The sequence below is a fragment of the Dendropsophus ebraccatus genome, chromosome 1 (assembly GCF_027789765.1).
Source record: "Dendropsophus ebraccatus isolate aDenEbr1 chromosome 1, aDenEbr1.pat, whole genome shotgun sequence".
Classification (NCBI taxonomy): Eukaryota; Metazoa; Chordata; class Amphibia; order Anura; family Hylidae; genus Dendropsophus; species Dendropsophus ebraccatus.
Window position 1 is genome coordinate 96,653,748 of NC_091454.1, and position 22,448 is coordinate 96,676,195.

The 22,448-nt window shown below is 39.4% G+C and overlaps 1 protein-coding gene across 5 annotated transcripts in view; it reads right to left on the bottom strand.

Annotated features, from left to right (window-relative positions):
* Positions 1-280: 280 nt before the first annotated feature.
* Positions 281-22,448, bottom strand: part of LOC138795971 (monocarboxylate transporter 2-like) — a 132,680-nt gene continuing 110,512 nt past the window's right edge. For all 5 annotated transcript variants that reach the window (XM_069975769.1, XM_069975805.1, XM_069975779.1 and 2 more), the window contains exons 3-5: positions 10,828-10,971; positions 8,488-9,291; positions 281-6,319 (exon numbers count right to left, since the gene is read on the bottom strand). In XM_069975769.1, coding sequence (XP_069831870.1) covers positions 6,069-6,319; positions 8,488-9,291; positions 10,828-10,971 — 1,199 coding nt within the window. In that variant the 3' untranslated portion in view covers positions 281-6,068. The remainder of the gene's footprint in view (positions 6,320-8,487; positions 9,292-10,827; positions 10,972-22,448) is intronic.

Sequence of the window (22,448 nt, forward strand, 5' to 3'; positions counted from 1 at the left end):
CCAACATCATTATTTTAACATACTCTACTTTTCATCTGCCACATTTCAATGAAGATTGAATTTCAAGTATATAAAAACAATACAGTCCATCTTCATTTCAAGTTCTCACTATACTCTACGATGTTTCTCCCATTAAATATTCATTGATTTTATTTGTATTAATCATTTATGAACAAGTGGAGATCTTGACTGCATTTACTAAATATATAAGGTAATGATCAGATTTGAGAATGAGTTTCAACAAAGCTTACCTGCAATATGTGAAAAGCACAAAGTACACCAAACTAAAAGTACAGGTACTATACAGCAAACACCCTCAGCTCATACACACAGTTCCACCTATTGGAATCAATAAATTAAAGCTGCTTTGAATTCAAATACCAATTAGATGCTGTGCCTCAAGCATTGGGCAGCGTTCTCTGGTGCTTTGAACATATGGATAATTTTGGTTCATATGCACTTAGGAGAAGGTTATTGTACATAAACTGAGAGTATAACCAGGAAAATTGTAACAATAAAAACTGTTTGTTGACTGTTCCAGTTAAAGCCTCATTCATGGCATAATAAATATATTTTACCTAAAAAGTGTAATTAGTACAGGGTTAAAAGGGTTATCCAAGCAGCATGTGAAAAAAAACACCTCCTAGTTTCTGCTCTGCCATCGATATCACAGAGCTCCCGTTCCTGCTGTGTGGTGTTTTTCATGGATTTCATGTCATACACCCACTCACTAAATCATCGGCCACAGCTAGGAGGGAGTCAGGAAGGGAAGTGCTTGTTCTTTGTTTTAATAACCCCCTGGATAAGCAGATATATAAAATACATGCTGCCCAGACAAACCCTTTAAATAGAGCCAACTAATCATAGCAGGATATAGCAGCACTATTTATCAGTCTTCTCGGGCAATAAGAAGATCTACCTGTAGGAAAACATTTTGTAACTCGAACCACAATATCACAGACACACAAATACTGAAATTAAAAGTTTTTTTTTTTTTAAATCACAGAGAAACTGGGGAGTCTAGGGGGTCCAAGTTCATGACTGACCTTCCACAGTCTCAGAACAGAAATGAATGTATTAGATTGATTTATGGTATTCTACATGGATTACACAGTCCTTACACAGATTTTGGGCCAAATGTATAACATTTGTCTGTGTCTTCTTTCTGCTTGAAAATCTCTTCATTTCATTAATAGTGTCACCTAGTTGCGGCTGCTTGGCAGTTAGGCACTCTCCCCAGACAGGAGATGGAGCCCAACAGCCGTGAAGCCCCGGCCAGGTGACACTGTTCACCATTGCAATGAAGCAAGAGTTAGGAAGGAGGGGTGGGGGGGTGACAGTATAACTTTAAACCATGATGAATGATGAGTCCCTAGGTGGTCTTCAGAACTTGCTGTTTGGCATTATCTATTCAGTTAGCAATTTTTAGCCGAAGTCCCCGAAGCCTCTGTGATTCCCCTGAGGCTCTCCTGGTACCCGAGCATCTTCTAGCTTCTCTGATGAGATGCTCAGCTGCCCAGGAGAACTTTGGGGATCTCCAGCACAGACAGTGCGCGTCACACTGCCTGTGCCAGAAACGGGGCGAAAGATGAGCGGCTGCTGAGAACGGGTGACAGGTGAGTTAACTGTTGTTGTTTTTTTTCTTTAACTGCAGTTAACCCCTGCCTGACTGCAGCAGGGCTCCAGCAAGTAAACACTGCTGCGGTTAACATTTTCTAGCATATAAGGCGAACCCCTGATAATCTTCTTAAAAGTCAGGGGTCTTCTTATACACCCAGTCGCCTTATATGCCGGAAAATACGGTATCTGTTTTATGAATTCCATCTCACAACTGTTTGTTCTACCACAGAATGTCCCATTACAAGCATTGACTTTTAAAACAAACACCATAAGTGATGGAATACAAAAAGTAAGTCTATTAAACCCATCTCCTGCAATAAGTCAGATGAAGTGGCAAACTTGGGAGTGAAGCACACAGCTGTGTCCTTCTACCTGCAATATCTAGAGATTGGTAGAGATATATTGGGGCATGCATGTATACCATGTCACAAGTGTATTTCGGTCTGTATTGTTAGTCAAAACTAGAAATGGTCACAAAACAAACAAAAAAGGTGAAATCATTTTAATATAGTTGCTCTCTGTATGCCATTCATGGTTTTCGTTAAATATGCTTTTTAAAATACTGTGTGTAAACCCAGTCTAAGGCTATGTTCACACAATGTAAAAATAAGTGCAAATAACAATGATCATTAAAAACAGCTGTTGTTTTGCAATAACAAAGGTTATTTGCACTTATTTTTACACAGTGTGAACTTAGCATAAACGTTACCACGTTAGATTACTGGACATAGGTGTAACACTTACACTCTACACAATACAGGTGTAGGGTCTGCACAATTTATGATAGAAACCATGATGCTTTAGCAATGTCTCTGAGGGCACCTTAACGTGTCGACATGGTACACTCTGTTTGATCAGTTTGCTAAGATCCTCATTTTTTTATATCTACAGAGCAGGTTTTTATGGTGTGTACGCTGGGGGGGGGCAGAGTATATATGGTAAGCACTTGCACCTGTGGGTTGCTGTTGCACTTTCTGTTTTTTTGTCTGCACTTAAGCCACATGCAGTATGCAACCTACAGTGTGAACAAAGGCATAGAGGTGCTGTCAATTTTGCCTTTTTTTCTGCTATAGGGAAACCATCATACAGCAGACCCATATGATGTCCAAGAGAGACCTCTGATATGCAACAAGTCTGTTTGAGCTCAAGGTTTCCTCAGTTTTGATGCCAAGAATAGCGCTGTCAAAAGGGACAGAACTCTCAATAGAAAGCCAAAATGAAAATTAAAGAGCGTCTTAGTGAAGGAAATAACATAAATTGTAAAATGGTGGTTGATGTCATTGTGCCGTCTTTTTAACAAATTTAACAATTTAACATTGAAGCAGGATGTCTATTTAAAGAAAGGAGAAGTGCTCATCTAAACAAGTATTTAGTGTTACGTATCCACTTGTGCCCTTGAAAATGCATTGCACAAAATATGCAATAAGAGGAAGGCCTGCAGACAAGGCTAAGAATAATTGCTTTAGCTAGATTCACTGATTATAGAACAGAAGCACATTATTGAAAGATGTGACTAGCCAAGTCTATAGCTACGGGGGAGAATACATGTTAATTTGGTTGAATTAAATAACTTATTATTGAGAAGAAACTCTCTGAACATTCAACAAGTACTTTATGCACCACAAGTTAGAAATGACTAAAATGTAAAGCTAGTGATTTATCCAAATCACATAAAATTAGGTTTCTTTAGAGGGAGATTTGCTACCTCTCCATAATACATTTGAAATAAAGGTCATAATAAAAGGAAAATATATTATATAAAGAGAAAGTCTATAAAAAAAATCATTGCTTTCCCAATGGTTAATTTGCCCCAATCTGATCATTCTGCAACTGTCCTAAGATCTGAAATTTTTTAAAACCTACAACAGCACTGAGTAGATGAAAAAAAGGAAATATAATGTATAATTATATTATAAAATATATACTGCCTTATTTAAGGGTATTATTTTATCGTATTATGAATTTACAATGCTCTTCTATCAAAATTTTATTATTTTCTTATAAAATCTGTAAAAGAAAGGGTGCAGAGGACTCACAACAATAGGTCCAATGTTTTCATGAATCTGACGCTCCCCCTGCCTCCTCCCATCATCTCAACAGTAAATGATGGCCTTAATACAAAATGGTTGTCAATCACTGGAAAAGAGGCAAGTGGAGTACTAGGCTCATGAATACAGAAAATTCACAACCATGTAGTGGTTTTTATATATAAACTGCCCATTACACAGTATTAGTATCATTTGTTGTAATAATCTATTGGACCTGTTGCGGTTGTTAACTAGCATAACATATTCTGATGTCATAATTACTTTGAAAAGAGTTAAAGTGAACCTTGTGGTGTTGTAGTGAGGATGCAGGTAACCTGAAATAAGTCCACTCTGTGATGATGATGATAATAATAATATGCTGTATCAGAACACTTTATTCCATGCATCCACAATGGTTTCCTGTCTAGCATCCCCCCCCCCTTCCCCCAGCTCTGCTCCTCCTCCCTTAATACATCACTGTTGCTGGGCAGAATGAAGAGTGAACAGTTAACAGCACCGAGAATACTTATAATAACATCACAAACCTGTATTGCCCTATCTGAAAGCTAAATATGATATGGGGGCGAGTTGTTGAGTTCTGTAATATATAGGTTGATATGATTTAAAGTCCTGCTTACCCTGCCCACACAATATAATTGAATTTATTGTTGTTTACTCTGTACATACTGATACAGGAAAATCCTGCTCCAAATCATATAAACCTGTCTATCATAGAGCTCAGATTCTCTCTCTCCATCACATCATCCTCTCACATTGGGGCTGCATGAATGGCAAGTTATTTCATTGTAGTAGTTTGTTTTTTCAAATTGTATAGCAGTTAAAAAGGGTTATCTGGCGCTCACACATTTTTAACTTGTTGCTGCTATATAATAAAACATAACAAACATGTTATCCTTACCTCTCTGTGATCTCCCAGTGTTTCAATGCAGTCACCAATGGAAGTAATGTTAACTACAGACACCAGCGACCACATGGTGGCTTATGGGGAGCATGGAGAGGTAAGGATAAGTTGTTTGGTATGCTTTCCTATATGGCAGCAACATGTCAAAAATGTGCAAACACCAGATAATTCCTTTAATATGGCTCCCCCAGCAGTCTATGGGACCATACTGTATGGCTCTACCATGTGTCATATTTCACAGAGAATTAATGATTTTCCAGCAGCATACAAAAATATCTGTATTGGCAAAAAACTAAAAATTAAAAAAAAAAATTAAAATTATATACCGTATTTTCTGGCGTATGAGACAACTGGAAGTATAAGACGACCCCCAACTTTTCCACTTAAAATATAGAGTTTGGATTATACTAGCCGTATAAGACTATCCCTCTCCCAACACACACCAAACTAAAATTAATAAGAAACATCAGACAGCAGCCAGATCTGAGAGGCAGAGAAGGAGGTACACTAATACTGGTAGGATTCAAGGGTGGGCCAGACGGCCAGCACCACTCAACCATACCTCTTTTTTCTATACCTCGGACGTCTGCAGCTTGCTCTGCCCTTCATATGGTTACTGCATATAGAGGGGATGCGGCCATTTTTGAGCTCCCCCCACCATATGCGTTGACCGCAAATTCTCCAGTACGGTTCCAAAGTTTTTCAGCAGCCGCCCTATAAGACGACACCTGGCGTATAAGATGACCCCTGACTTTTGAGAAAATTTTCCTGGATTAAAAAGTAGTCTTATACCCAGGAAAATACTGTATACATTCTATTTGTAAATGTAAATGGTGTTTTGGGTGATAATTTCTCCTCTAGGATAATAAAAATATTATAAAATATCAGAAAAAATCTGAAAGTGTAAATTTCACTAACATTTAAAATATTATTACTATAATATTAATTTTCTTATTTATTACATTTATATTCTAGGATTAAAAACAGAGGACAAACAAAAAAGATTTTACAAATCTCATGAAAGGCTGTTTTACATTTTAGGTGATACTTCATGATAACTTAATATCCAGTAAAATACTTCTTAATTTTTTGAATATCTAATAAAAAAAGTAAGTTGCTTTATGTTAGTTGGGCAAGTGCAAGTGTCCCTAAAAGAGGTTATTAGAAAAACATACCTGCTTTCCTCAAAAAAAAAAAAAAACAGCACCACACTTACTCTCAGGTTGTCTATGTAATTACAACTCACTTACCAATCATTTCAATTGAACCTAACTGTAAAGCCAAATCCAAGCAAAAGACAAGAGTCATGCTGTTTCTGAAAGAAAGCGGCCATGTTTTTCTAACTCTGGATAACCCGTTTAACTTTGTAACGTTGATGTCTTGATACAGTATGTCAACGTCAATGCAGCAATGTTTATCTGTCAGACTCTATAATATCCATTAATCAGAGAAGAGTTCTAAATAATATGTGCATAGGATTCAATAAATAAGAGTCTATGTTATATACTAGTTTCTCTATCTGATGAATTGGCATGTGCATTTGGTTTTTGGGTCACATCGATGGATTCTGGGTTATTCAACGGTTCTGCCTCTTTTCCAGCATTTTTTTCCTTATTTGCCAACTTCTCCTTTGCTAGAAGCCTGTAGTTGATGAAATTCCCAATAAATAACCATATACTTGCGAAAATAACAATCATGCCGCATGCAAAGTACATGTATTTGTAATCCCCAGTTACATCCACCAGCCAACCTAAAAAAGACAAAAAAGATATGTAATAAACAGATTGCTGTCTTATAAGTAACAATAAAACTGCTGCAGAACAGCTAAAATCAGAGTCATATATCACATATGTATCTCAATATGATAAAAGTATGTTTGTATTATAAATGTTCTTAGATCTTGTTTGTAATTATGAACCATAGGTAAACTATGTCATAAAAAAAATCTGTATGCAGTTGTATGCAGTATCACAATTTCTGAAACATACAATTACTTAAAATTCCCCAGATAAGCATTGTAAGGAGATCATAAAAGTCACATAATAAAACCTCACAATCTAGTGATTCAATGTACAAAATTGATTCTGCAAAAGAAAGGGTGCAGAGAAAGTACTGGCAGGCCTGGGACACACAGTGTTAATCCTAGGCCTAGTGGAACTCCTAAGTTTGAACACAGCAAAATTGAACATTTTCTTAGCCATAATGGTGCATTCACACCTACAGGATCTGCAGCTGATTTTCTGCAGCAGATTTCATTTAAATAACTGAACACAGCATCAAATCAGCTGCAGATCTGCTGCAGATCCTGTAGGTGTGAACGCACCCTAAAACACCATAAAACATCAGTTTAATTGTAGTCAATGGAAAATTATTGCACAGATTATCACAGATCATTGGCCTATAGTATTAGCCTATTGCACATATGAGTTAAATATCAGTGGCCATTAAATTAATTGATGTAATTTAGTGTGGATGATTTTGGTAAAAAATTTTTTACAGTATTTCCAGACCAGGCTGATTATTTTAGTACAAAAACTGTAAAAAAAAAAACAAAAAAAAACAACTGTTAATTTAAAAACAACAACTGTTTTGGCATCAAAAAATCTGCCTATATGCAAGATAACAGGCCAAAATGGCCAGCATTAGCCATTTCAGCTATCTTAGTTTTGAAATTATAAGCAAACAATGATTAGCCATGGCTGATGGTAAAATGTTGTTTGGCAAAAATTCTTATCTATCGGGTCAGTTTAAAATAAAAGTGCATGGCATGAATACAAATTCAGAAGTCGTCTCCTACCCATAACTGTTTTTTAACTTTTTCTTCTGATATATTCTGGGGATATCCTGGTGAGATTATTTTTGGCTGGCTTATTCAGCTGTTGTTTAAAGCCAAAGCCAGAAAAAGATCATAAATGGACATGAAATAGATCATGAATAAAGGAAAGACTCAGACATCTCTTTCTGAACCTATTTCTGGATTTTTGACTTCAAAACCTACACTAGCAATCCTGAATGTGGGAACGTATACTTTTACCTGCACATTTTTTTTATATATCTTAAAATGCAGTACCATTATAATAAAATCACACAAGCTTCAAAGAGATGCCGGCACTATCGCATCCAGTGATAAGGGATGTGTTCAAAAATTTGTTTTAAGTGTAGGAAGTGTCAATCTTGGTGTCTCAGGTAACAAAAGTGTTCAAACCCGATAATCTTGCCTATATGTGGTGCTTAGCAAAGTTTTCAGATATAAAAAAGCAAAAAAGGTCACCAGTAGCACTCATCAGTCTTCAGGCAATACATTACTTTATTCAGGATGACATCAAACAGGTTGGTGTGGGGCAGGGGGAGACAAATCAAGCAGATGCCATGCCCTCAGGCTACAGCCGTTTCGCGGGTAAACGTGCCCCCAGGCTACAGCCGTTCCGTGGTTTACCTGTGAAACGGCTGTAGCCTGAGGGCACGGCATCTGCTGGATCTGTCTCCCCCTGCCCCACACCAACCTGTTTGATGTCATCCTGAATAAAGTAACGTATTGCCTGAAGATTGGTGAGTGCTGCTGGTGACCTTTCCATTGCTCCCTACTTGGCTTGCCAATAAATGTTGGCCATTCATACATTATAATATAATCATCAGCAGACTTATTACTATAATATTCTTTCTCACCAACAATATTAACACATGATAAGTGTCAGTGCACTGTAATCTGCTATGTTCTTCAGGCCCATAAGGGTGAATAGAGCAGAGGCCGCATGCATGCCCAACCACATCTTTTTAAAGTGAGGCACATGGAATTTCTGGTCTCAGCAATGCTGGGTGCGATATCCAGCAATCCAATCATGAGTGAGTGTTGTTGGTAGGAAATCCTTTTAATCTTCCTTTTATTTATAATATAATAACAGGTAAGGGCATTCTTACCTCCCAAAGGCGGCCCAATTAGAACAGGACAACACTCCACAATAGTCACGAGTCCAACCGCACTGGAAAATCTTGCTGCTCCAACAATGTCCATTAATGTTTCAAATAATACACTGCTTACCATACCAAAAGCAAAACCAAAAAATACTGAGTATATGACTAATCCAGTGTAATCATTGGCAAAAGGGCACAAAACATGGCAAATGCCATTGTATAGAATAGCAAAACTGAAAAAATATTGTATCCTTGGACGAATGTATTTGGAGTTTGCCACCATTCCCATGGTAGGTCTTGCAACCATGTCTACAAATGCTAGGATAGACAATAAAAATGCAGCTGAATATTGATCAATGCCCATATGTTTAGCATAAGGAGCTAGGAAAACAATTGGAGCAAAGAATCCTAAGAACATGATGACATTCCCAGATAAGTAAATAAGAAAACCACGGTGTTTAAAGAGTGACAAGTCTAAATACTTGTTAATGCTCTGGCATGCTGATAACTTCTCTTTCTTTTTCTCAAGGGGTTTCTGGTCCACCATTTCCTCATCTTTCTTTATGGGCTTAGGTCCAACAGGTCTCATAAGGGATCCAGCCACACAACAGTTTAATAGGAGACCTCCTAAAATTAAAAAACTCCCTCTCCATCCAAATTTATTAAAAAGAAACTGATTAAGTGGAGCCAATGTGCTTAAAAAAACAGGGCTTCCTGCCATAGCCAGTCCATTTGCAATAGGACGCTTTTTGAAAAAATACTTGCCAATAATTGTTAAAGAGGGTTGCAGATTAAATGCCAATCCGAAACCTACATTGAAGAAGAAAACATTGTTCAATTGGGATAACATTATTAATAAGAATGTATTAAAAAAAAAGAAAAAGGGGGAGATTTATCAAAGGGTGTAAAATTTTAACTGATGCAAACTGCCCACAGCAACCAATCACAGCTCAGCTTCCAGCTCTGGTGAAAGGAAAAAGGAGCTGTGATTGGTTCCTGTGGCAAGTTTGCACCAGTCTAAATTTTACACCCTTTGATAAATCTCCCCCAAAGTGTTCACAGGCAAGCTTCATACATCAAGCAATGTGTACACTCTACACATCAGAAACAGTTGTACTGCTTAATAATAGCAACAGTTGGAATGGTCATTTTATTTTATTTAAAATGGCTGTCTTGTATGTGCAAACTTGTGTGGGACAATGAGCTGAGTGTGGGTCTGGCCTCTCTACAGTCTAGCATTTAGATTCTGATATATAATGTCACCAAAAAATGCTTTTTTCCGTTTACACTGCTCGCCATGCAGAAAAAATGTCATTATATTTTAATAGTTTGGACAATTTATATATTTAAATTTATATATAAATATTAAATATATATATTTAATTTACAAATTTTTAATTGTAAAATGGGAAGGAGGGATGATTTTAACTTTTATTGGGAGAGGGGCTTTGTATTATTACCTTTTTTTTTATTTGTGTTTTACACTTTTTAAGTCCCCCTAGGGGAATTTTATATGCACCCACTAGATTGCTTATACTGGTCAATGCTATACTATTGCATTATTTATGTGTTGTATTACACTTTTTATGGTGCTATGTTACCAGAGGCACATAGCCAATTGTTCAGCACGGAGATATGTAAGACACCTCCAGTTTGAGACCTGAGATTTAAAAAACAAAAATGTAGTTATTCTGAACTCTTCAGTCACTACAATCTTCTGTTCCTACTTCTAGGCCACAGCCAGCTTCATTCTGCAGACACTAGAAGCCGGAAGGGCCTCTACCTTTGAGATATGCACAATGATGTCACTCATTGTCCCAGAGGTGGAGATACTTCCAGCCTCCCGTGGCGGCATGCTGGACACAGCCTGTTGCCTAGAGACATCAAAACCTAAGACGTCTAGGACACCTGTGGCCGTGCTAAGCCACAGATGCCTTAGTGCCCTCTTTTTCATAAGAATGCCACAGCACTCCTGGTGGGTTGCCATGGCATCCCAGTGTATTGAAGCACCCTGGTTGGGAATCATTGATGTAATAAATGGATGGCTCAAGTCTACTAGAGCTTATAGGCCCTAAGATGTTCACATATCCTAAAAATATTTATGGAATAGGGTTACCTCATTACACTACCTTTCAATGTGATTACTGTGGTCTCCATAAATGCTGAACACTGGGGTTTAGTAATACCCATGAACAGTTACTATTCTGTAGATAGAGAGATAGACAAGAGAGAGATAGACAGACAGATAATGTAAGTGTTCTAAAATATATCATGCCTACTCTACTATACACAGAGCTCTTTCACAGTACCAGAGGTAATATATAAAATATTGTTGTTGTTACTTACCACCAATGACACCAATGCAAATGTATAGTTGGAGCACACTGTTGCAGAATGATGCTGAAATCATTCCTAAGCAGCAGAGCAAACCTCCTGCTAGTACGATTGGCCGACTACCATATTTGTTTACCAGGATACTACTTATTGGCCCTACAATATAAATAATAAAGAAACTTTTGTAACTTTTGCACTCGATTTTGTATCCATAAAAATACACAAGAATATAAAATTAAATGGCTTGTTTCATCAGGATTTTTTTTTTTTGCAAATAAGCACCACAGTTCAAGCTTCTGAAAGTCCCAGAATACAGCTGGCATCACTAGAGAATAGAGATGAGTGAACCGGGTTCGGGTTCGAGTCCATCTGGCATTTGATTAGCTGGGGCTGCTGAACTTGGATAAAGCTCTAAGGTTGTCTGGAAAACATGGATACAGCCAATGACTATACCCATGTTTTCCACATAGCCTTAGGGCTTTATCCAAGTTTAGCAGCCAACGCTAATCAAATGCCGAAAGTTCGGGTTCGGATAGACTCGAGCTAGGGTTGCTCCTCTCTACTAGAGAAACCTGCAACTAGTCTTTTATTTTCCCTGCAGAATTACAGATGTGTATACCTAAAATTAAATGTGTTAGTGAAAATATCATGTAAAATTGACAAAAGTATCATTATATTTTTATTATTTTTAACATTTTTATTTTCCTGTGAATAATATCGCAACAACTTGAAATATTTTTTAAACAAGGAAAATTATTAACATTTTTGATTCAGTTATTGTTTTGTAAGGCTATTTTCACACAACGTGAAAGACCGGCCATTCTGTGACCCCGGCCGGGTCACAGAACGGCCGGCCTCTGCGCGGATCATTACGCGCAGTGTATATTACGTAGTGTGTACATAGCCTAAGACTGCAAATTGCAATGAAATGTTGCATTTTTAGATCTAAATTTAAATTATCATCTTTAAAAAACAGTTCTCTGACTGGTATACGGTATTTGTTAGTTAGACACGCTTGACACGCCACGGGACAGCACCGGGTGCGCACCTCTCTACACTATACCTTAGCGACGTTGAGAAACGACCAGTCGCCATAATTTAAACATTGTATCACACCCAGGAGGTGTTTTTGTCTGAAAGAAAGTATTGTCATTTACCTGGCCTAGCCCTTTCACGCTGTAAATAAACGTTTGAACACTTTTGCATATGAAAACGAGTGCTACGGATTCTTTATATTAGATTATAGTTAGTTAGCCAGCATACACAGGACATTTATAAACTCTGGAAATATTTCCGTCAGCATACTAATGAAGGGCTTTACAAAGCAAACCTAAACACAGTTTTACGTTTTAGACATTGATAAATGGATCTCTTTACTGAGGAATGGAAGAGGTGAACAAATACACTAAAACTACATTTAGGTACCTGACAGCTCTGACAGCTATGACACCATGCATGCTTCTTATATACTGTATTATGAAGACAATTAGTAAATTAACATCTCCAGAATGCCGGAGAACAAAGTTAAAAGGGTAGTTTACAAAAAAAATTTCTTTCAAATCAACTGGTGCCAGAAAGTGGCAGCGATTTGTAATTTACTTCTATTAAAAATTCTCAAGTCTTACAGTACTTATCAGCTACTGTATGTCCTGCAGGCAGTTGTATTCTTTCCAGTCTTGAGAGCAGGAGAGGTTTTCTATGCGGATTTGCTGCCGTTCTGGACAATTCCTGACATGGACAGAGGTGGAAGGAGAGAGCCTTATGTCAGACTGGAAAGAATACACCAGGTCTGTATTGTTAACATGTTCATTTGTATGCCTTACAAACGTTATGCTAGTTATAATACCCAATCCTTAGAGACTCACTGCGGATCCTGGCCATATACTTTCAATGACAGACAAACACGTAGCAGGGATGTCCATCCCTGCTGCGAGCTTGTCTGTTACCCGCCCCCTTAACCCCCCGGCCACCGGAGCTGATACTTTACCTGATCAGGTGAAGTATATGCTCCAGCCAGCCGCCCACCCACAGCCCCTTGAACACCTCTCGCGGCATGGCTCGCCTGCCCGCCCCGGCCGCCCGACGGCCACTCCCCCGCGCAGCCCCGATGGCTCCCCTGCCCGCCCCGGCCGCCCGATCACCACCCCCCCTCCCCGCAGCCGGGATCGCTCCCCTTGCAGCCCCGGCCGCCCGGTCCAGGGGGGGGCCATCGGGCGGCCGGGGCTGCAGGGGAGCGATCGTTGTTGAGGGAGGGGGCGTTCGGGCGGCCAGGGGGGGATCGGGCGGCCAGGGGAGCCATTGGGGCTGCAGGGGGGATGTGGGGACGATTGGGCGGCTGGAGCTGTGGGGGGGGGGGCACGATCAAGGAGGCAGGCGGCCGCGGCTGCGAGAGGTGTTCAAGGGGCTGCGGGCGGCTGGAGCATATACTTATCCATCTCCGGCGGCCGGGGGGGGGGTTAAGGGGGCGGGTTACAGACAAACTCGCAGCAGGGATGTACATCCCTGCTGCGTGTTTGTCTGTCATTGAAAGTATAGGGCCAGGATCCGCAGTGAGTCTCGCTGCAAAAACGCAGCAAGGAACTCACTGGGGATCTGGCAAATGGGTTTGAAGGCCTAAAAGAGAAGTCCAGACAAAATTTTTCTAACAGCAGGGGCAGTGGGGAACGTAAAAAAACTACACCAACTCACCTCTCTCCATGCCTCTCCAGTGCTGGATCACCGCATGGGCTCCGAGATCTCTGCCAAAACCGACATCACGACACAGCTGATGGACTGACCGCTCAGCCAGTCAGTGACTGGGGCAGGACACCACTGTCCAGCATCACAACTTGGAGGGGAAAATGCCTTCTGGTGTTACATTTGTGTTAGGAACATACAGCTAGGGGGATAGGTAGGGAAGACACAACAGTGAGCCTAGTTGTAGACCCCCAACTTTCCCTAACTTTGCCCATCTAAACACTGAAGAGTGGTCATATGGAAATGAGTCAAAAGACCAAGTGGGAAAATACAATCTCAAATCAGCAGAGAAAGATGGTTAGAAAAGAGTAAGCAAAATGTCAAAAAATCCAAAAAAAGCAATCCAGATAAACAAAATAGACTTATAGCAAGCACTGAGTAGAGGGCCAGAGATATTCTTATGTGATGTCAGAGTCACGGTCCAGAGCATGATTGGACAAATCCTCTGACATCCCGACCACACAGATCACAGACTGGTAAGGAAGGAATATAAGTGGTTAAGGGACTGTCAATCAAAACTAGCTCAATTGTCTGCGGCCCAGAACAAAGACAGCAGGAGAGACAGACAGGATAGATAATTTCTATTCTACCAAAGTAGTAATAGTTAAAAAAACAACAACTATACACATTTGGTATAGCTGTTCTCATAGTGCCCCAGAGAGTTTAATAATAAAAAAGAAAAAAAGGTACCATATTTTTCTACTAATATAAAGTACAACATGTCATGAAAATCTAATGGTCCATTCGCTTTAAGGCCCAAACTAGCTTTAAGGGATTAAACCAATACAATAACAGTACTACATTTACTGCAGTAATAACACAATAGTAATTGAAGTGATTGTCCAGGAAAAAAACATTTTCCCTATAACTGGGCACAGGAACTGCTCAAGGTTTTTGCGGGCCCTTGGGCAACAGAGTTTCAGCGGGCCTCTCATCCATCCATCCATCCACTATGCACAATAACTTAAGACACACACTTACTGACTTACTTTTCCCTCTGATACTTTAATAGTGGTGACTTGGTGCTCACTATTGGTCATAGCTCTGTTTCTTAAGTTATTTCATTGTGTTATTTTTAGCTCTGTCTGCACTAATATGCACATATGCACTAATATGCACATATGCAACATATGCACTAATTTTTGGTATATATACCCTTTTGGAGTGCCGCATGCTGGGGTAGCTTGTGCGGTGTTGTGGCAGCTCTGTGGGTGTAGAGTCACTTGGGCACTTGTCACGATAGCCAGGAGTGGTATTGGAACCCACCTCCAGAAAAACAGGCACTGCACTTGAGGTTTGAGGATAACTCAAGTGTAGACAGGTGTATAGGTGCAGGGGCAAAAATGATAGGCTAGAGTCCAGAGTATCTTGTTTTACTTGCAGAAACTTTAGTGCAATACAAGATAAATACACTTTTAGTAACTGCAGGCGCAGGCAGGAGGTTGTAGTAGTAGAAGTAAGAGTTGTAAGAACAGGGTAGAGTAGAGGAGCATCTTGAGGGCCCTGTCCAATAGAGCAATGTACTCTGCCAGGATAGCGTAGTAGAAGTAGAAGTAACAGAGAAGATACTCGTTCTCTTGTATATATTCACTAATCTGACCGCCTTTTGCCCTATAGTGTTGACTTAACCTGCTAGGGTAGTAAGAGGTCCCAGGTCACTGCACTGGGTTGAGCAGACTTTTCAAGATTTTTTAGAACAGCCATGGGTTCCAGTAGGATACATCAGTTTTCACACCATTTGTCCTACTGGGGTCAGTAACTAACTCCAGGGACTGCCCTGTGTGTTGCAGAAGGTATTCCTGGCGTGGACAAGGTTTTCCTCAGAGGACGTCTCTCCCTCCTTAGGTTACTAGCACTGCATGCTAGAGGCAGTTAACAGCAGGAAAAGTATAAGTCTCTTGGTCCCTGACATGGGTCCTGGCCTGAGCCAGGGCCTGGTGGAGAGAAGAGAGGTAATAGGGTGAAAGAAGAGGGAAAAAGGCCTGTAATAGGAGGAAACATAACATAGCAACATAGAAGATTGTTGGCAAAAAAAGACCACTGGGTCCATCTAGTCTGCCCTTTTAGTATTTTCTTTCTTATTATCTTAGGATAGATGTATGTTTATCCCAGGCGTGTTTAAATTCTGTTATTGTGGATTTACCAACCACCTCTGTTGGAAGTTTGTTACAGGTATCTACTACTCTTTCAGTAAAATAATATTTTCTCACATTGCTTCTGATCTTTCCCCCAACTAACCTCTCACTGTGTCCTCTTGTTCTTGAGCTTAGTTTTTTACTAAAAACACTTCCCTCCTGAACCTTATTTAGTCCCTTAACATACTTAAAGGTTTCAATCATGTCCCCCCTTTCCCTTCTTTCCTCCAGACTATACAGATTCAAATCATTAAGTCTTTCCTGGTTTCCATGGTTTATGCCTCCAGAACTGGACACAGTATTGCAGATGTGGCCTCACCAGAGCTCTATACAGCGGGATCACAATCTCTCTCTTCCTACTGGTTATACCTCTAGCTATACACCCCAGCATACGATTTGCTTTCCCCACCACCTGGTTGCACTGGTGACTCATTTTAAGGCTGTCAGAAATCATTACCCCTAAATCCTTCTCTTCTGAAGTCTTTTCCAACACAGTACTGCCGATGTGATACTCTGATAGAGGATTCCTCCTCCCCAAGTGCATTATTTTACATTTGGAAACGTTGAACTTCAATTTCCACAGTTTGGACCACTTATCTAGCAAAGCTAAATCATTTTCCATATTACTGACACCTTCAGGAATATCAACCCTATTACACACTTTACCTACCAACCCTTCTCCCATGTCACTTACAAACATATTAAAAAGAATAGGACCCAGAACAGACCCTTGTAGCACACCACTTGTAACCAGTCTCTGCTCGGAATATACACCATTAACAACAAACCCTCTGATATCTATCCTTCAGCCAACCACAAATCCACTGAACTATCCAGGGATTAAGTTCAATTTTCTCCAACTTCTCTATCAGCTCTTTATGGGGAACTGTATCAAAAGCTTTGCTGAAGTCCAGATAGGGGATATCCACAGCACCACCTTCATCCAGCACTTTTGTGGCATAATCAAAGAAATCAATGAGATTAGTCTGACATGATCGGCCCGCAGTAAAGCCATGCTGGTTTGGGTCTTTCAAATTGAATCCCCATGTGACAACAACAGTTAACCCATAGACTTTTAGATGTAGCACAGTGTAGTACATACAATAAATACAACAGTAACACTGGGTGGAGAAAAAGGCATAATACAATCTCCTTCATTCCCTTTTTGTGTAAACCTGATAGAGTTACTTTACCCAGGTGTATAGAGCTTAGTGGCACATCTGTGCTGGGACACTACAGGAGCTTCTTTGGCATATTTATATATACTCTAACTTACTTGTTGTTTCTGTTGGCCTGAGTGTACTTTATACTATATTATATGAGGTAGATGCTGCATTGGCATATGGGTGCTGCTCTTGGTTATACCACACCTGGAATCCCCATGGTCTATGTTTTTAATTTTGGGACCATTTATTTGTAGTGTATTTGTACCTGTTCTAATAAAGTACTTCATTACTATTTTTAGTGTGCCAATCTGCCTTTTAAGCATACTTTTTCTTTTTGTTGGTTCTTGGTATTTATATGCTGGCAATGTGCACCCATTCTTATTTCATGGGGTTGTGTATGTACTATATATAATTTGTACACTTACTGACCTACACACACATTACTGACTGTCAGACTGACACACACTTACTGACTGACAGGTTAACACACTCATGCACACAGTACTTACAGCTCAGTCTTCTCCCTCTTCCTCTCCACACTGTAGTATTGAGGACCTTCCAGTCATATGATCAGGTCCTTTATCCCTCTTTTTCTCCGCAGCACATTGGTAGGTCCTGCTACACCATGCTCCCACTCCTCTATGGACAACTGGAGTCACTAGGGCCCCGAAAATGCACGGGTAAGTCAGCCCAAGCTGGGGATGGTGGTGTCGATATAATAAACATGCTAAAGTGACATGCTCTGGTCCTCCACTACTGCCACAAGAACAGTCCCATCACTGCCAGTTGTCTCTACTGAGCTCCCTACCTTCTGGAATCCACAGAATTTACTTGCTCAGCCAGTCAGTGACCATAGCAGAGTCCCGCCTCAGTCATTGATTTGCTCAGTGGGGTCCTGTGAAGTCAGGGCGGCACAGAACCAGAAAAAACAGCGCCCAGCAGTGGATTAGGAGTGTCAGGGTGACAGCTGCTGTAAACTGGAAAAGGTGCATATGGTATTTCTACACCACCTCCAATCACAAGGAAAAAGTTTGCATTCCCTAGACAGGCATCTTAGATGTACTGTACATAACAGCAATTGTTCTATTGTTCAGCAGTAAAGCGTCTTCAATTCTATACATACCCTTGCAACCAACAAGTAGATGATTGATCTAACATGTTTTTGTGTGTTTTATTTTATTATTTGAGCATTATATATTTTTTTATTATTATGAGTCCGAGTAAAGCTTACTCACATTTGTAAAGGTGGCATTCTGTATAACATGCAGTAATAGGACAGGAATAATTGTGAGGTATTAACTGTGTTTGAGGACTCTCTTATGGAAAATCTCCTTTCTGGGCACAAATGACAAATCGTTGTAACTGAATCCTGTGTAAATTCTCAATAAAGATATTGAACTGTTTATTTTAATAGTATTCCAATGTATAAAAAAACACACCACCTTCTGGCACTGACTGGTAGAAAATAATAAAAAGCTTACAGAGTACCCATTAGGCATTAGCTGAACTACACCAATAATATCCCCAAGGCAGTCATCTCTATCCTCCTTACATCAGCAGAATAGTGTAATGATACCTTAAAGTTTATTGTTCGTTTTTGTATCCTTGAAAGTTGCTGCATGCACAGATTATCAGTGTTATTACAAACACAATAACAAAAATGAATGCTTTATGCCCATACCCCAGTATTTGTAGTTTAACACCGTTATGAATATAACAAATTATCAAGACCACTTTGAAAACTGTGCTTATGTAGTTTGCTATAAATTGCACTAATGATTTGACTTTGGTGACCTTTAAATACTTTCTGCCTTCATTTTTCTCTCCACGGAAATAAATATACAAACAAAAGCCATCCAACAAATATGTAAAAGAATGATAATTATGTTTATCGCTTATTTCATATTGAGAATTCATTATATAAAATTACAGTAAACCATCTGCTTGTCCATATGGTGTTTTGGCTCATCCCAGAATATATCTTTAGCAAAGATTAAAATATTAATAAATGCCAACCAACTATGAACACAAACAAGATGACCATGAAAGTATGATACAGCAGAACTAGCTACATTTGAATGTTATTGTAGGTAAAAGGTGATTGGGGAATTGAGTAGATTGTAGCTGTCCTTGGAATATGTGAGAAGAACTGTAAAAAACATATTAGATAAAATTATTATAAATTTACCTTATAAATTTAACTTCATTTACATAAAAATTATCAGGTATTTAACTAATTTTACAGGGAAGTCATGTTTTACTACAGATCTACAGGCTTAGCGCCAGTTCACACAGAGCAAAATAAACGGAATTCCACGGCATCCCGTCTGCTTCAGTGTGTCAATGGGAGGGCTCATGTCAATTCTTTGAGCAGAGAGCGACTGAAGTGGAGGCACACAAGCCCTCCCATAGAAACACTGTGGAGGCAGGCGATATAGAGCCAGAGTGGATGCACTGCAGCGTGTCTTCTTCCATTCGTTCTCCTGATCAGTACAGGTCTAACACTCAGACCCGGACCAATCAAAACTTTTCACATGTCTCTATGACAAATCAAAAGTTTTTACAAATGACAGTAACACTTTAACCACCCTTTAAAGGGTTGTCCAGGTTAATCTTTTTCTTTCAAATCAATTGGTGTCAGAAAGTTATAAAGATTTGTAATTTACTTCTGTTAAAAAAATCTCAAGTCTTCCCATACATCAGCTACTAAATGTCCTGCAGGAAATGTTGTTTCATTTTCAGTCTGACACACTGCTCTCTGCTGACATCTCTGTCCGAGACAGACACTGTCCAGAGCAGGAGAGGTTTTCTATGGGGATTCATAGAAAACCGAGACAGAGTTCCTGTCTCAGTTCCTGTTCCAGAGATGTCAGCAGAGAGCACTGTGTCAGACTGAAAATAAAACAACATTTCCTGCATTACATACAGCAGCTGATAAGTATGGGAAGACTTGAGATTTTTTAATAGAAGTAAATTACAAATCTATATAATTTTCTGATATCCGTTTATTTGAAAGAAAAATATTTTCGCTGGATAACCACTATTTTTTTTTACCTTGTGCTAAGAGCCACCCTAAAATCTGTCTATCTATCTATCTATCTATCTATCTATCTATCTATCTATCTAGAAGCAGGAGAAAGCCGCACATCCAAAACTTCATGAAGCGGGTGCTGCACGGAGTCAGTCCCTTGGCTCGGGGATCCCCAGAAGTATGTCAAGATGTTCCGCAGCACACCAGCATACGTGAAAAAGCATCCTTTGTATTTTTTGTATTTTTTGAATAAATCACCTTTTTCGCGTATGCTGGTGTGCTGCGGAATATATTGACATATCTATCCACTACATATCTATCTTAACCTTTTTTGTTCTAATTTCTGTTTTGCTACCTTAGTATATGGTAGTCTATCTGTGACCATGAGATTCCTCTTTTAGAAGTGTCCCACAATTTTGGCATAGAAACATGTCTTAAACCCAGGGGTCTGACTTCATGCATTGGGGCAGTGCCTGAAGACACATGGGCAGGTTGTGTTTAAAGTTAGATGTCCTAGTTTACTCCTATTCTGTGACTTTAATTAGCCATTTGCATGCACAGCCACTAGAGGGCGTGATAAGGCTATACATGTGTTTTTCATCAATGGACAAGAAACATGACTAAAAGCCACAGCTTATTATGATCTCCTGAAGCAACTGCAAGTAAATTGTATTTAAAGTCCTAAACATATCTGCACAAATTAGAACTAATCAGGTATTGACTTATTTATGCAAGTGAAATAACCAGGTGCTTTAAAAACCTTATGATCAATAGAGGGAAAGCTTCCAAATGTCTTCTTGTTCCATTGGCTCATATAGACAGTAATTGCAAACCTTCTATTGTCTTATTTAGAAGCTTTCCTTTATAGTAAAGATGATGAGTCTGCAAATATTTCTCATACGTTTTGGCAGCAAGCAATCCAAAAGTTGTGTTATCTATCAATGACCGCATACAGTATATGGCTTACATGGGCAGCTGGAGCACGGCTTGAGAAAATAAAAGTTTAATTGCACCAAGATTTGATGGACACATAAATGAACTAAAACGAAATGAGAGAGAGGAGGATGCAGACAGTAAAATCTCCAGTGCAAATGTCAAAACTCATTTTGTCAAATAAATAGCACAACTCATGCTATCATGCTGTATGTACAGTAGCGTAATAAACACTGTAAATTATAAAGTAGTAATGTATCATTAAACTACAGTTATAACTATGAAATATACAGTATATACATATATGTATAATATAACTGTAATTTAATATGTTACCAGTTTGTTTATTTGGTCTAAAAGCTTTATTCGAAGGTTTTTCTTTCTTTCTTTTTTTTTAAACTCAAGGATAGGGGTCATGATCCAGATACTCCATATATTGTTATAATCTAATCCTAGTTGGCATGATGATCTATGATGTTCACAGTAGGTAATGCATCACTTCCATATTGTGCCTGAGAATCTTGTTTCGCATTGGACCTTTGTTGTCCCAGTGAGGTTAACTGGGCAACATTTTCACTTAACATATAGTGTCTCATATAATGTTTATTTTATTGTAGCTAATGCTCCTTTTTTATGTTTAATGCAATTTTAATATGTTCCATTATTCAAAAATAGAGCTCCTTTAGGCTATGTTCACATGTCATCCTTTTTAAGTAAAGAACGGATGCTGATTGCAATGGAATCAGCGTCCGTTCTTTGCTCCAGGGGTAGCATTGCACTGAGGTTAACGCAATGCCGCCCACTGTGTTCACGCATCATAATTTTACTAAAGAACGGGCGTTAAAATAATGTACATGCCTATTATTTCAGGACACTGTTCAATGAAAAGCATCCGGTAAGAATAGCTGTTCACACAATGTAATGTGTGGCGGTGGCCCCACTTTGCATTGAAGTAAATGATTAATTGATTTGCTGGCACACCTGACGGTGCTGCAAGTTAATTGTAAAGAAAGAACATTCCTACAGCTGATATAGTGGTATCGGCTGCACAAATGTGTGCAAAATGCAGCCCGGCAGCCAGCAGTTTAACAGCGTCCGTTGCTATGCACAACAAAAGAGTCCTTACTCCCCCTTGCCCACCATGGGCAGCACCTAGGCCTTGTGCATGGATTCACTGTAATTGTGACCAAAAAATGGGGAAGGACTGGCCCATGTTTCCAGCCAGTTTTAGTTATTGCAAGTTATTCTCATACACTAACTACAAAGCTACATGGGCTCATTGAGAGATTGAAAACTAGCTCTCAGTTGACATATTCCCGCCGATTTGTTAAGGAAATTTGCAAAAAAACAACATGCTGTCTGGAGCATCACTGGGTGAGAGAAAGGGATTAACCATAATCCCTAGCACCTGTCCAATCAGCTGAAGGCTCCTCTGTGATGTCAGCACCTCCCCTTTACCTTCTACATAAGGCAGTTTCTTAACTGAGGTGGCCTGACGGCTGTGTGTGGTGGAGAGAGCAGGATCGCCGCAGGCAGTGCCTGTTCATACAGAGTAAAATCGTCTCCGCTCTTCACTGCTGTTCGCTCAAAGAATTGACATGACATAAGCGGAGTCGCGTAAGCCCTCCCATA